This window comes from Pezoporus flaviventris, unplaced genomic scaffold (genome assembly GCF_033815535.1).
Source record: "Pezoporus flaviventris isolate CSIRO_AGI_PZ_B2104156 unplaced genomic scaffold, CSIRO_AGI_Pfla_v1 ptg000072l, whole genome shotgun sequence".
NCBI lineage: Eukaryota > Metazoa > Chordata > Aves > Psittaciformes > Psittacidae > Pezoporus > Pezoporus flaviventris.
The window spans coordinates 4,072,248-4,086,650 of record NW_026892620.1 but is presented as its reverse complement, the minus strand read 5'-3'; the positions used below and the strand labels follow the sequence as shown (position 1 = coordinate 4,086,650).

The following is a 14,403-nucleotide window of genomic DNA, read 5'->3' as shown; positions in this document are numbered from 1 at the left end:
CTAAGCTACTAAGGAAGTATTAGCTTTTCTCTCTACAAGTCCATGCTATGAGCCTGCCTCTCTCACACATATGAAAGAGCCACTCTGTGTCTCTCTATATTTAGAGGCTGATATACCTGTAGCTTATTGGACTGCACATTCATTTCAAACTGTAGTGCCACTGTGAAGAGCTTGTAGCAGAAGCTGCAGATGTCGCACTACCATCTTTATATGATGCATGGAAATTTTTATGTAAACTTGGCAAAAACCTACAATAGGCAAACCAGATGAAACCCAACAGAATACCTAGGTTTCCAAATGGAAAACAAATGTTAGTTGGCCTAACACTTCATACTGATTCCCACTCCCCAGGCAGTCATTGGATCTAAAAATAAAAGTAGAAGCAGTCAGGAGAGTGGGAACATGAACCATCTCCCAGCCAAAATGGTGAGGCATGGCTCGTTCTTATCTTGCCACCTGCATCTTGCATTTGGTCCAACTTCAGCAGGCAGCACGAGTGATGCCCCACTGAAAACCCTACTTAGTAAATCCCTTTCTCTTCAGAAACAAGGTCCAAATGTCTTCTTAGGTAGCAGAGGTAACTGAAGAGAAACCTGCCAGGTTTAGCTTCAGGCAATAAGTAATTCTAGAAAAAGAAGCTGTTCCCATAATTCCCAAGACAGTATGAAGTAGTTATTTGTATCCAGATGTTCAACTGAAGCACTAAGATACACTGAACAGTAAGTTACCACCTGGCACTGAATCAGGCACTCACTGCTCTTTGATTTCTCTCTAGTTATTTGGAGAATTTAGGATGAAGCAGGGAGGCATCTATTGAAGTGGGGAACTTGCTGGGGAAGGAGGAGCTCATTGAAGGATGCATCTCAGCAGGCACCTCATTTCTGCTGATATCTTGAGATGACACTGCTTTGTGGGAGATTCATGCTCTAATTCCTCTGCCACTGCAGCAAAGAGTATACCAGTCTCAGAGCAGGAGTGCTGAATAAATTGGGGAGCTAAGCATTAGTTCCCCACTTAAGGAAATAAAACCTGATGGGATACAATTAGATGGTACTGTTGTTTTCCCCTGTGTCCAGGTCTTAAGAATAAACTGATTACAACCTATATGTGCTCTAAATAGGCTATCCAGGACTACAGGGACAGCCTGGAATACCAGCTCCCTCAGGAAGCAAAGGAGAAAGTGGACAAACAGGTGTGAGTGGAGTAATTGGCCCAAAAGGAAGTAGAGGTGATCCTGGATTATCAGGGAGACCCGGCGTTCCTGGCTACCCTGGGCCAAAAGGTAAGGATGGGAAATGCTGATCTTGGCCAGGAACAGGGGAACCTCCTATGCTACAGCAGCTTAAATAACATGACTTTTGCACTCAATCTGTGTTGAAAGGCAGTAATGTCACCTTTTGTTTTTCATTCAAGGTCGGAAGGGTGAGCAAGGTGTCATTGGCTTTATGGGCCCAGTAGGATTTCCAGGTGATTTGGGACCTATTGGACCCAAGGGGGATAGAGGACTAACTGGTAAGTGTAATCAGATGCATAGCTCCTTTCTAAGTTACTCATTTTGCAGCTCCACAGAGCTGATCTAACTGTCCCTGCTTCAAGTGGGAGGTTGGGCTAGATGACCTCCAGAGTCTTCTACAACCTGCATGACTCTCTGTCTGGCAAATTCCAGTGGGCAGACGCCTGAATTGAACATGAGTAGTCAACTTTTTGCCTTTATCAATTTATTTTGTATGAGGTACAAGCTCCAAAATCACAGTCACTTTCAGGATTAAAAAACAGAAGAATTCCTGATCTAAACTAAAGCTCCAGAGTACATATACTGGATATTTAGAAATATCTTTAAAATCCTTCACGCCAACTGTATCAGCATGTATTTGTGCCTCCTGAAGCCCACCAAAAGATGGTGCTGTGCCTCAGAGAGCTGTCTGCTCTCTGCAGGGAACTTTCCCAGCTTCCTGTGGCATAAACGAGGGAGCAGTGGCATCATTCACTTCCTTCTGCTTATCTGTGTGCTGTCCGAGGGTTGCTGACCACAGTCCCTTGCTCACATATGTGTGTATATATATCTGTGGATGAAAGCATGTTAAGGAAAATACTAGGGGATTTTTAAACAAACTGTCTCATCTTGTTCCTAATCACAGGCTTTCAGGGGCCTCCAGGCTCCCCTGGGCTGTCCCCTCTTCCTCCAAGGCTGGTTGCTGAGCAAGGTTCACCAGGTCCCAGTGGAAATATAGGACCTCAAGGAAGCCCAGGAGATGTGGGACCTCAGGGTCCACCAGGCGATCCAGGTAGGAACTGCACACTCAGAGTGAAAGGTCAGATCCCCTTAGTGAGGTCAGGTCACCAGAGAGCTGTTTTGACTCTTCTACTTTAAATTCCGGAAGTCAGAGAGTCAAATTTTGGCCTTTCAAAGCTAAGGCTTGGATTTCCTTCTCCTCCTAGCATTCAGAACCTAAGCAGAACACAAGGAAACTTTGACAACACTCACATAGCCAAAGCAACACCAGATGTGGATCTCATTTAAATCGAGGTTGAACTTCTTTGATGGAAATGTGCACATCCTTGTGGAAGTGCTATCAGCACAGGGAATGTAGCATTAGTGATACATGGATCCAGTGCACTACACTCCTTGCTACTAGCTTCATCAGACATGCGTGGTGGTAGCAAAAGTGAAAGATCAGGGTTGTGCTGCTCATATAGTCTTGATCCAAGGAACATTTTCCGATGAAGTCAGCGCTGTTTGCCTGAGCAAGAACCACAGGAGCTTGCCTTTAGTGTAAATTGGTAAACATGTCATATAAGACCAAACACATAGAAGTAGAGCATATGTTAACAAAGCAGGTAGCATGTTGATATTTGTGTAGTCACTGTGCTTCTAACCATTGTTGGTGCAAGGTTTCAGAGGCGCACCTGGAGAACCAGGACTCCAGGGCAGGGGTGGCATTCCAGCTCCTCCCGGCTCCAGAGGTGAACAAGGAGCAACAGGGTTTCAGGGTCCAGTAGGATTTGAAGGTAAAAAATGTTGCACAGCACTTCTTCCCTCTTTCCACTGTCACTGCCATAGATCATTCTGTAGTTCTACCTCAATGGATGGGGATGAGAAGAGGAGAAAGAAAGTTTCTGTCTTCACAACTTCACAAGAGACAAATACCTACTTTTAACAGTTATCTTAAAGCAATATTTTCACAATAAGTTTTGATAAATGTAGATGTCAGTCCACTCATGTTAATGAGTTTGTTTTGATCTGTGTTTTTATATTGGTTTTGATCTGTGTATTTTTATATTGATTTTCTCTTAAGTATTTTCGCCTAGTGTTTTACTAGCAGTTACATTCATGAAAACAAATGGTTGGGTAGGTGGTATTTGTGTAAATGATGTTTAAAGGAACGTATTTGCAGAAGAAATAACCTATGTCCTTATTCAGTCAAAGAGCAGAACAATTACTATCTTAATTAGCTAAGTACATGGAGAAAAAGGTATTTGCAGAGCATAGTTGTAACCATATGAAGCAAACACAAGCAATTCAAAAAGTATTGCTTAATCTTGGACTAAGAAAGCATTTTAAAGTACAAATAGGCTTATCTGTATTGTAGAAAGTATGCTCAAATTCAGGGTGTTGTATGTGACTTTTCCTGAATCTGATAGCAAAATACATCACCTTAGAAACCAGGGAGCCTTATCCAGCACCAATCTCTTTAAAAGCAACTGCTGTAATCCTACAACTACAGCTCTTTTAACAATAACTTACCATAAGAAGAGTTATCATGCAATTAAGTTTTATTCAAGCAGCTTAACTGGAATATCAGAGCATTTGTGGGAGCACAAACTAAGTTGTATGATTTCTTTCCCCATTTCTTCTAAGGTCAGCCAGGCCGCCCCGGTAGCCCCGGGCTGCCAGGCATGCCAGGTCGCAGCGTTAGCATGGGCTACCTGCTGGTGAAGCACAGCCAGTCCGATCAGGAGCCAATGTGCCCGGTTGGCATGAACAAACTCTGGAGTGGATACAGCCTGCTGTACTTTGAAGGACAAGAGAAAGCACACAACCAGGATCTAGGTACGTGGGGCAGGTATTGCTGACAGCAGCCTCAATTCCATGTCTCTGAGTGAAAATAACAAAAGAATAAAATAGTTCTTAGAGGAAGCTGGGACTTGAGCAGACAGGCTTAGGAAACACCAGAATGAGAAGTGCCCCTGAGCTCTCAAGTGTTGCTCAAGGGGACTTCTAAAGCCAGTGAAACAGTCTGGACTTCAGGGTTTTACTGACATACTTAGGAAAGAGCAGGAAACTGAAAACATGCATTGTCTTCTGTGTCAATGGTTGCCATCATTTCTATTATTTTTTCTCTTCCCTTTCTAACAGGGCTGGCTGGCTCATGTTTGGCTCGTTTCAGTACTATGCCATTCCTCTACTGTAACCCTGGTGATATTTGTTATTATGCAAGTCGAAACGATAAATCCTACTGGCTGTCAACTACGGCACCCCTTCCGATGATGCCTGTGGCAGAAGATGAAATCAAGCCATATATCAGTCGGTGCTCAGTTTGCGAGGCCCCAGCTGTGGCAATTGCTGTCCATAGCCAGGAAGCTTCTATTCCTCACTGTCCTGAAGGCTGGCGCAGTTTGTGGATCGGATATTCCTTCCTTATGGTATTTGTTCTCCAGTGTCACTTTTTGTGTTTGAGTGTTAGGTAATAAGAAGGCTGCTCTGTTTTAGAGCCAGCAACACCAAAACCAAGCATCATACTGGGGAACCAGAGAACTACAAACTACTTAAACTTCCTAGTTTCTAGGAAGCAGAGGAGGCAAAACAAAATTTCTGTGAATTGCACATAAAATTGCCTCTTGTCAGAATAGCATCTAGAGTCCTTACTACATATACAAAATAGTGCTTCAGAGCAGAATATGGGGACAGATATGGATTGACAAATAAATTGGCACTGAGGTGCGACTGTAGCCTACAAAGCATTTCCACAGCTAAAGATTAGGAGTTACTTATGCACATCACTAGTAAAGCTGATCTGTATTTCAAAAAAAGAAAAATCAACCTTTTCCCTTCTTTTGAAAGCTTAAAATCATTGATGTTTGGTCTAAGATTTGAAAGCTGGAGAGGGACTTCTTATAGCAAGTAGTAATAGGACAAGGGGGTATTAAACAGAAAGAAAATAGATTTAGATTAGCTATCAGGAAGAAATTCTGTACTATGAGGGGGTGAGAGACTGGCACAGGCTGCCCAAGGAAGTCTTGGCTGCCCCATCCCTGGAAGTGTTCAGGGCCAGTCTGGACGGGCTTTGAGCAACCTGGTCTAGTGGAAGGTGTTCCTGCCCATGGCAGGGGGGTTGGAACTAGATGATCTCAACCCAACCCATTCTGTGATTTAGAAACCAAAGGTTTCCACTTAGTGTGGAAAGAGTGACAGCCTCCTGTTGTTTTTTAAATTAAGCTTCAGTGTTGTAGCTCTAACGCCAACGAGACCTGAGCTCTATATTCGATGGCTCATGGGATCTCTTAGATCTTGTGATCTTATAATTAAGAAATGGGAGGTTATAGAAAAGCTTAGCATTATGTGTGCAGTGGAAGACCTGCTGAAGCACCTGACCTGCTTTTATTGCAAGACTGTACAGAGGTGTCATGTAAGTACTGGAGGGCTTAACATGGTAAAGAGCTGCTAGAATGTTCATGAGTGATCTGACAGATGGTCATTTTTATGACTGGCTTCATGTACTGGAGAGTCAAAACCTGCAACAGTAAGCCCATGTTGTTAACCCATTAAAGACTGGACTGAATGCTGAAGTAAACAGGGTTGAGGAAAAAAGTAATTGGATTTCTCTGGTAGAAAACATCATAGAATAACAAGAGCAGTTCTTACCTGCAAACCATTTGTTTGTCAAAAGCCACAAATTTATTTTTTTCAGAGAATAAGGTAAAGGAAATCTGGTATTTGTCATTTAGTTACCAAAAAAAAAAAAAAACCACAACAAAAACCCACACCAAAAAAACAACACAAAACCAAACCAAAACCTGAGAGTGCAGGTTAAATGTTTGACCAGCCCTATGTCTGACCTTTCTTTTGCTTCTATAAAAAAACCCTGATACCAATCTCATAGTTACTTCACAAGAATGCTAAGGATTAATTAAATGTTTGCAAAGCCCTGTGTAAACACCAAGCATTGTTAAGAGCAGAGTTTCACCTTAGCAAGACCTTTTGCCAGCACTAAGGAGCACAGAGTGAGAAGAGTTCTTATTTTCCCAGCTAGCATTTGGAGGGAATAAAGTGTTTGGTGACTGCATTTTTGCTTCTCAGGCAACTATGAAAGAAGTACAGCATGCTTTTGGTTATCTCAGAGTACGTACTGTTTTACTTCCTTGGCTTACGTTTGTCACCTCTTTCCCCTAAGGAAGGTACAGTACCGAAGGGAGTCATCACAGACTCCTGCCTAAACAAACAGCCATAGAAGCCAGGCAGATTTCAGGTAGCAAGCGAACATCAGTGTGGCATAAGAGAACATCAGAGTGGCATAAGCATTGTAGAAGGATGGAATGCTGTGGCCAATACCAGAAAAGATACTACAGCCATAGAGTTGGAGTTTGTACCCTGAGCATAGGAATGCCAGTACTCATCCTGAGGTTCTCAAGTGGGTCTGCTCCCAAGCCAGGGCTCAAATAGCATGTGCAGTTTTTGCTAACTGCTTTCCAGCTCCAACTGCAAAGGCCTCAAAGCTGTAACAGTTTATGCTGCTCCTTACCAACTTAATTTTTACAGAGGGATGCTAGAACAATTTTGCTTCTGATTTTCATAGCCTAGCAAGTCATGTATATTTGTAAGGCAGCTGGTAGGCTGCAGTTCTGGTGTCTGGGTAAGGGGTTCTTGTGGGAAGGAGTTGTTTGGGGTTTTTTTTAAAACCCTTTAACAGCTAAACCTCAGCAACATGTGCCTCCAGCCAGAGATCAGTCCTTTACTCTGTTAAAAGGTGGCCACTTCTTTGACTCATTTATACAAACACACTGGACCTCTCGTAGCACAAACCGAATCAGTTACAGCTTGCACTTTCAGAGTGTGGTATTTATTAAGACATAGGCAGGCAAACATAGTAGTTGTGCCCAGATTACCCCTTACATTTACAAAACTATTTAGCAACTTTATTTTCCAGCTTTCTTTTATACTGCAAATTCCGTCAGGTTTTAACAGAAAAGGAAACAGCTTCACTTAAAAAGTAGCTGTACAGCTCTAAAAGGGACAGAGGAAATGCCTGGTTTTTAGCAGTGCCTTTGACGGAAGAAAACTAACATTCAGTTCATTACCACAGTATGTGTCAAAAGTAACAGTTGAGTGGTCTAAAGATGTATGGTTTTGGTGTAATTTGCTGACAAAGAATATGCCATAGAGGGAACTAGTTATTTGCATAAAAGGTGATTTTGTTTCCACAGTGTTCCTTATGTGTAATGCAGTAAGACAGATGTTTTAATTAGGGAAATTCAAGTTAGATATATGTATGGTGGAAAGCTTTTCTCAGTGAGGGTAATCAGACAGAGAACCAGTGCCCAGAGAGGTTGTGCCATCCTTCAAGGTATTGATAACTCAACAGCGCCCTGAGTGACTGTGGGCAACTTTGGAGTCGGTCTTGCTTTGAGCACGGTACTGGCTGAAATGACCCCCAGCAGGCCTTTCCCACCTAAATGATTCTCCAGTGCTAAGACTTTCAACAGTGAAAATCTTAACTATAGAAAAGACGTTTGCCAGAAGATTTTAAAGTGGCATCAACACAGGAGCTACCCCTTTGTATAGCTAAAGCATAGCCAAACCCTTAAGCCTTACTTAGCTGCAGGATTAGCTGACTGCTCTGGAGAGAATGCCCCATCCCTGGCAGCATTCAAGGCTAGGTTGAACGGGGCTTTGAGCAACCTGGTAGAGTGTAATGTGTCCCTGCCCATGGTAGAGGGGCTGGAACTATATAATCTTTAAGGTCCCTTTAAACTCAAACCATTCTATGTATTAGGAGCAATTCTGGTGGCTTTTCTCTTTTCCCACATGCAAGTTTTTGACAGCACTGCCTGCGGCTGTACTCTGACCGCTGCCTTCCTTGTCTTGTTTAGCACACTGCTGCTGGTGATGAAGGTGGAGGCCAGTCGCTGGTTTCTCCTGGGAGCTGCCTAGAAGATTTCAGAGCGACTCCTTTCATCGAATGCAATGGAGCACGTGGAACCTGTCACTACTTCGCCAATAAATACAGCTTCTGGCTCACTACAATTGACCAGCCCTTCCAAAGCAAGCCCTCGGCAGATACACTAAAGGCAGGACTGATCCGAAGCCATATCAGCAGATGTCAAGTCTGTATGAAAAATTTATAGAAGTCTTTCACAGTATAAGGAACCTGCTTAACATGTCATTCTTATACAGTGGAACCTTCTGTGATAGTTAGACATTTGAATAAATCATGTTGGTGCTTTTTTAACTTATTACCTCAAAAGCTGAATGGAAAGTTAATTTTAAAGATGTCTATAAAAGCAAATTAAGTGTAACACAAATCATGTCTAACACACAGATCTAATGCTGTATTCACCTACTATATAGTGTATATATATACTTTTTGCTATTCTAACATTGCATCATTTGCCAAATGCTACAAATACTCGCAGCTTTGAAACACAAAAAAACCTTCAGTAATAAATGGTTACCTTGGTCAGATACCAACTGCATTTACTTTAAGAGAATATATGTATCTTTTACATTTACTGTACTTGTCGCAACAGTAAACACTAGCAGCTCCAGTTCCATAAATTAACCCAGCGTGCTCACAGAGAGAAATTCTTGCAAAATACTGAAACTATTTTGGAAAGTGCTCATGTCCAGCATTGAAACCTAACCTTGATTTTAGTATTTTATGCTTGGGTATTTCAAACACACCCAAAACAATTATCTTTTTATTGTGTTTGGTTTTTTTTCAAGCCTAACAATGCTTTGGCACTTAACCACTGGCAAGAGCAGAGAAGCCCACAGGCCTCCCAAAAACAGTGACCACAAAATACAGCTCTTCCTATTTCAGTTAGGAAACTAAATGACGAAGATCAGCATTTTATTTTACAAGCTTGATAATTTTTTTCTAGACATACCTCAGGATCCTTACAAGGGTCTCTTGCTCCTTGCTATGTTGTGGACATCCATCCATGTCACACTACCCACATAGCAGGTGACACTGGTTGACTTTTCAGTTGCAGCTTTTCTCCTCTGAAACCAAGCCACTCATCACAAACTTATTTTAACCATTACTGCTGGAACAGCTATTGCACACAGTGTGGGCTTTACAGGAGAGCAAGTTGCTCGATGCCACATAACTTTTAATTTAAGCACAAAACTTCCCGTACTGCCACTTGTCTGTCAAAAGGCATGCTGTCCTGGCAGCTAAGGACACACAGCAATGGGATAACCACCACCAGTTTACACACAGCCGGGGGGAGGAAGCAAAGCATTAATTTGGAGCCATCTTTCCCCATACAGAACCAAGTTATTGCATGCCAGGCTTGATAAATGGCCAGAATGGCTAACTCTTTCCTTCTGCAGAAACAGTTTAGCTCAAAGTTACCTGTCACCACTGCAAGAGACCGGGAAGTGGGGGAACGGATCAGTTGCAGATTTCCTACTGGTATAGTCTGATTATATACCCGAATACTTAAACCTGAAATGGAAGAGATTTTTATAGCAATGGCAATTGATTTTTCAACAGTTCACCTCACTCCTGCTTCAGGTGCTTTTGGCTTTTGTACTTACATTCCATCCTCACTGTATCATAAATAAAACCTGTTTTTTTTCTAAACTTTTATTTGTTGATGATTTTCATTTTGTAAACGGTGTTTTTCTGCACAATGCATATGGAGAGCTCTGTTGAATTACTTTGTTTGCACCTAAGGAATTAGAAGCACACTGCCAGAAAGCTCCTTCCACTGAAATTCAAACTCTTCAACCGGGAACACACTTGTTTATTTCATGACACTTTAAAAGATCCAAGAGGGAAGCTGTGTTTCTAAAATTGCTTGTTTAAGCTGAACTACTGCAATAGTATTCCATCTTGTTGTTAGAACAATTTAAGCCAATAAATTGCAATGTTGCAGATTAAAGCAATGTATTATTCATGCTATACAATGTTCAGAAAACCAACATTAACAAAACTTCCCAAGTGTTACCTCTGCAAAAAAAAAAAAAAATATGAAATATAAATGAAGTTAAAATTCTTAGCTAGCACGCTGTCTAACCTTGATCAGCTGTACATATGATGAGATACAGCCATAAACAGAGAAATTACCTAAGCTTGAAATGAGCTCTTTGGCTATGCTGTAGCTCTGAAAGGCAGCCCCCAAACAAAGTAATCACACTACTATTTGTTCAGATAAATAAAATACTTAGAACAGAAAACAATGCAGTCAACTTGAGCCAAATTTATTCCATGCTTGCCAATTCTTTTAAATACACAGGGCAGTAACACAAACACCCAAAAATAAGCAACTTACCTCAGCTCGGTGTTGCTAGAAATCAGTGGTTGTGGGATGAACACAGTTATCACTTGGGATTTTGACAGCATACCATTCCAGCACATTCAGTATTTTAAGAGAATTCAAGTGGAGGTTATGCAAATCTGGAAAAGCCAATTACATCAACAAAGGAAGCAACTGTTTGTACTTTCATAGCTAATACATTGCCTAATCTTCCTATGCAGCTAATTTTTTTCCAGTGTAAAACTTTAGCAGATAGGTCTTCCTTCTCAAGCAGTTTTGCCTCTTCATTTTCTCTGGCTCACATAAGCTGTTCTTAACAAGTTTGCTCAGTGCAGTATCATCAGCACAGCATTATGTTGAAGCCATGGGCATGGTACAGGCAAAAACAACTCACAAAAACCCACAAGGTGCCAACTGGACTTGAACTTCTGTACTTTGTGTACATCGTGTTCTCAGGTCTGTGTTCCCATAGCCATGTTTCTCAAAAGCCTGTGTAATCAGTGCTTGAGAAGGGGAGGTTGCTCGTGCACACAATCACGTGGAATACTTGCAGCAGCCAGAGAATTTCACCTGGTGAGCTAACCCAGAGCACAGCATGAGGGGAACTGGCTTACTCAAGCTGCCTCTTAATTGCAGGTTTACCTCCTCTCCTGTGAAAAAAGTCAGAGAGGTGGGGTTGTTCAGCCTGGAGAAGACTCCAGGAAGACATTATTGTGGCCTAAACCCGTCCAATATCAGGTTGAATGAAGCTTTGAGCAACCTGATCGGAAGATGCCCCTGCCCCTGGCAGGTGGGCTTCCTCTAGGTGATCTTTGAAGATCCCTTCCAACCCAAACCATCTGATGATTCTATGATCCCAGAACCCATTCCCAAGAAGTTAAAATATTTTGATACTGGAAAAAATCTCAGCTACAGCAAAACAAAACAATCTTTTTACTAAACTACGGTGTTCCAGCCTAGGATGTAAAAACCACAAGTGTTTTGCCTGGGTTTGACCACGTCAAGTCTTTTGCTTCAAAGCATACTGTTTGTTTCCTACACTTCCCTGGTTGAAAGCATGCTGCTGAGCCTGGAGAAGGTGAATGAGATTATATTGCCCTTCTGCAGGTAACTGCATCAGTATATCAATGTCAATTGACACCCATTATCTCCCCAGAGTGTGTTGACCAGATCAACCAAGTTCACTCACACCTTACATGACTGGGATTGTCTGTGGCGGCCAGAAACAGAAAAACAGCAAACAACAAGCAGTAAACAAGGTATTAGGTTGCTGCCAGAAGAGAGGCTGGGAAGTTACTGATATTGTGCTGATGGCACCCCAGTGCAGGTGGCAGTAGACCCCATAAACCGTATGGGGACCAGCTGCACCCCCAGGGTTGGCCACCCACACCCATCAGGGTGAGTGAGGGCCTGGACTCATGGTCTTTGGGGATTAGACACAGATGGTGCAAGACACACTGAATGAGGAGAACAAGTAACATCACTGCGTCCCTGACCCAGGAGCAGAGAAGTAAAAACAGGCAGTGGTGCTTCCCAGCAGGACATAATGATTGGATTGATGATCTTAAAGGTCTTTTCCAACCTGGTTGATCCTACAATTCTATGGCATGGGCATCTGAAGCCAAAGCATGTGGCTCAAGCAGCTCTACCTGCTTCATGAGCACCTGGGGCGTTCAGGCTCCTTTGGTGGTCTCCAAGAGACTTTAAGCCTTATTAGGGTTGCAAGGAGACAACAGCAACTTCAGTCTCCCACCACTGCTCAGGATGTGGCCTTCCCAACCAGCCTGGCACCCACTCACCCTGCCTTCCACCCCTCCATCCCCCTCAGGTCACAGCGTGGCCTGGCCATCATCTCAGGCACAGCATGCCCACATCTCACATTCACCCAGTGTGGACAAAAATAACATCTATTTCACTGTTCAAACACTTCACATAATCCAGACAAATATCTGAGGGAGGTGAAGGGAAACAAATACCTGTAAAACAAGGTCCCGCTCGCAGGCAGGGCAAGCAGAGCACCTGGGATGCTGCTTTCACCTGCCATTGCTAGTCCTGGCCATGCACGACCATTCTGCAGCTTCACTGCTCTTCCCCGTCAGTGAGCCAAGCTGAATTATTCCAGTAAAATTATGTTGGATGGGGGGGTGGGGGGGGGGGGGGTGGTGGTGGTGGTGGTGGAGGGAAAAAAAAAAAACAAAAAACACCATTTAAACAGAAAACAACAACAAATCTAGGCAATTCCAGTGCTGAGGGTTGAACTGTGCTCTCCAATAGTGCTTGCAGACACGCACAGGCACCTCTGCAGCAGACAGAGCATCAACACTGGGCTGTAAAAATGGAACTCAGCTACAGCAGAGTTTAAAATAGTAAAATAATTAAAAAAAAAAATCCTACATCAAACTCCAGAAACCCTCAAGTTTTGCTCGAAGGCACAATCTGACTTCTGCAAGTAGTAAGGAAATGGGGCTAGCCACATCGAGCAATCCAGACCTCCTGAGCTCCTACCATCAGCTCCTGTGTAGTCTGCAGCCTCTCAGGTTCTGCTGTGTAAGCCCATGATCTCTCTCACAGGCTGGCGGAGTGACATCCACTACAACTCGGGCATTTCTCAAGGAGCAATAGCCAGTGACACTAAAAAGCCAGGAACATCCTGACAGACAAGTGTAGCCCTAAGGGCAAAAGCACAGCATGCAAGACTGGTTCCTGTGTCCTTTTTTTTTTTCCAGTGAAAACACTCAAGTTGGAGCTTTGGGAAAGACTAGGAATTCCTTCGTATCTCATATGAATCAAATGTTGGTGCAACTGAGCTGCAACTATTTATACCTTAAGAAGTATTAGATGTTATATTTACAAATATTTTTCCTGTTCTGTACCTTCTAGCTGTACATGACCCAAAAGCCTGACCTTGCAACACGCGTATGCTGCAGGTTCAGCTGTCAACAGATGCAGCAAAGCCAGCGGTGAACCTCTCACAGATGTGCTGGCAAATCGCTTTGGTCACAGACAAGACTGAGGTTATAGCCTGTTTGTCTCTTCCCAGTCCCAAGGAAAGACTAGACACTGGCCTTAGAATTCTGTTACTGCACATAAGCTTGAAAGCAGAAAATAAACCTACTTCTCTGCAGCAAGTTGATCAAGAAGATACACTTTGGGAAAAAATTAATTCATATTCTTAGTAATAATTTCATTCATTATTCATTTAGGAATCGTCTCCCTATGTACTACTTAACTGTGATTTGGTTGGGACAAAGAAACTCAATGAGAAAGCATAAGAGCAACCAACCCTTTAGTTTCAGAAAATTATGCCCACAGCATCCATAGGAAGATGAAAGAGTCCCCATACAACAACTTGCTGAAATGGAAACATGTGAGCTGCATTTTTGGGGTTAAGGGGGAGTTGTTTTGGGGAAATATGGGGATGGAAAGTAGCAGTTCCTCACTGTGGTTAAGGCGTCTCAGTGTGTGCTCCTGGATCATCACATACTGCTTCATAGCCGAGAGAGTTGGGAAACTCTAGGAGCAGTATTGAGTATTAGCTTCTCCTTTTTACTGCAGTCAGGAGAGAAACCTTGTTAGTGCTCCTTCATGTACCTTTCTACTCCACAAAAGGCAGTTTCTCTTTCCTTCCTCCTGCATTAGACACTTTCACATCAGAAAATGCAAGTCCTCACTTCCCTCCAGGAAGACGGCAATGTCATGCATAGCTGCTAAACATCAAAGCTGCAGCCTTGAGCACAACGAAGGAGGAATTGGAAGGGAGACAGAACACAGGTATTCAACATGTGGCATTCTACTGGCACCATAAAGAGGTCAAAATGCAGACAAATAGAAAATCACTTCCTTCCCCAAAAAAAGCTTTGCTATCCACATTAAAAAGAATTTCAAGAGAAAAAGGAAAGAAAAACTTCCTCCTACATCTTG

The 14,403-nt window shown here is 42.7% G+C and overlaps 1 protein-coding gene and 1 long non-coding RNA gene across 3 annotated transcripts in view; one reads left to right on the top strand and one right to left on the bottom strand.

The window, feature by feature from the left end:
• COL4A2 (collagen type IV alpha 2 chain) overlaps positions 1-9,804 on the top strand; it is a 145,810-nt gene extending 136,006 nt beyond the window's left edge. The window contains exons 42-48 of the mRNA XM_061472775.1: positions 1,121-1,282; positions 1,414-1,512; positions 2,139-2,285; positions 2,893-3,009; positions 3,860-4,051; positions 4,358-4,644; positions 8,089-9,804. Of these exons, the coding sequence (XP_061328759.1) occupies positions 1,121-1,282; positions 1,414-1,512; positions 2,139-2,285; positions 2,893-3,009; positions 3,860-4,051; positions 4,358-4,644; positions 8,089-8,343 (1,259 nt within the window). The 3' untranslated portion in view covers positions 8,344-9,804. The remainder of the gene's footprint in view (positions 1-1,120; positions 1,283-1,413; positions 1,513-2,138; positions 2,286-2,892; positions 3,010-3,859; positions 4,052-4,357; positions 4,645-8,088) is intronic.
• Positions 1-11,556, bottom strand: part of LOC133279257 (uncharacterized) — a 38,882-nt gene extending 27,326 nt beyond the window's left edge. For both annotated transcript variants that reach the window (XR_009746827.1, XR_009746826.1), the window contains exon 1: positions 10,498-11,556. This is a non-coding gene — a long non-coding RNA (uncharacterized LOC133279257). The remainder of the gene's footprint in view (positions 1-10,497) is intronic.
• Positions 11,557-14,403: the final 2,847 nt, after the last annotated feature.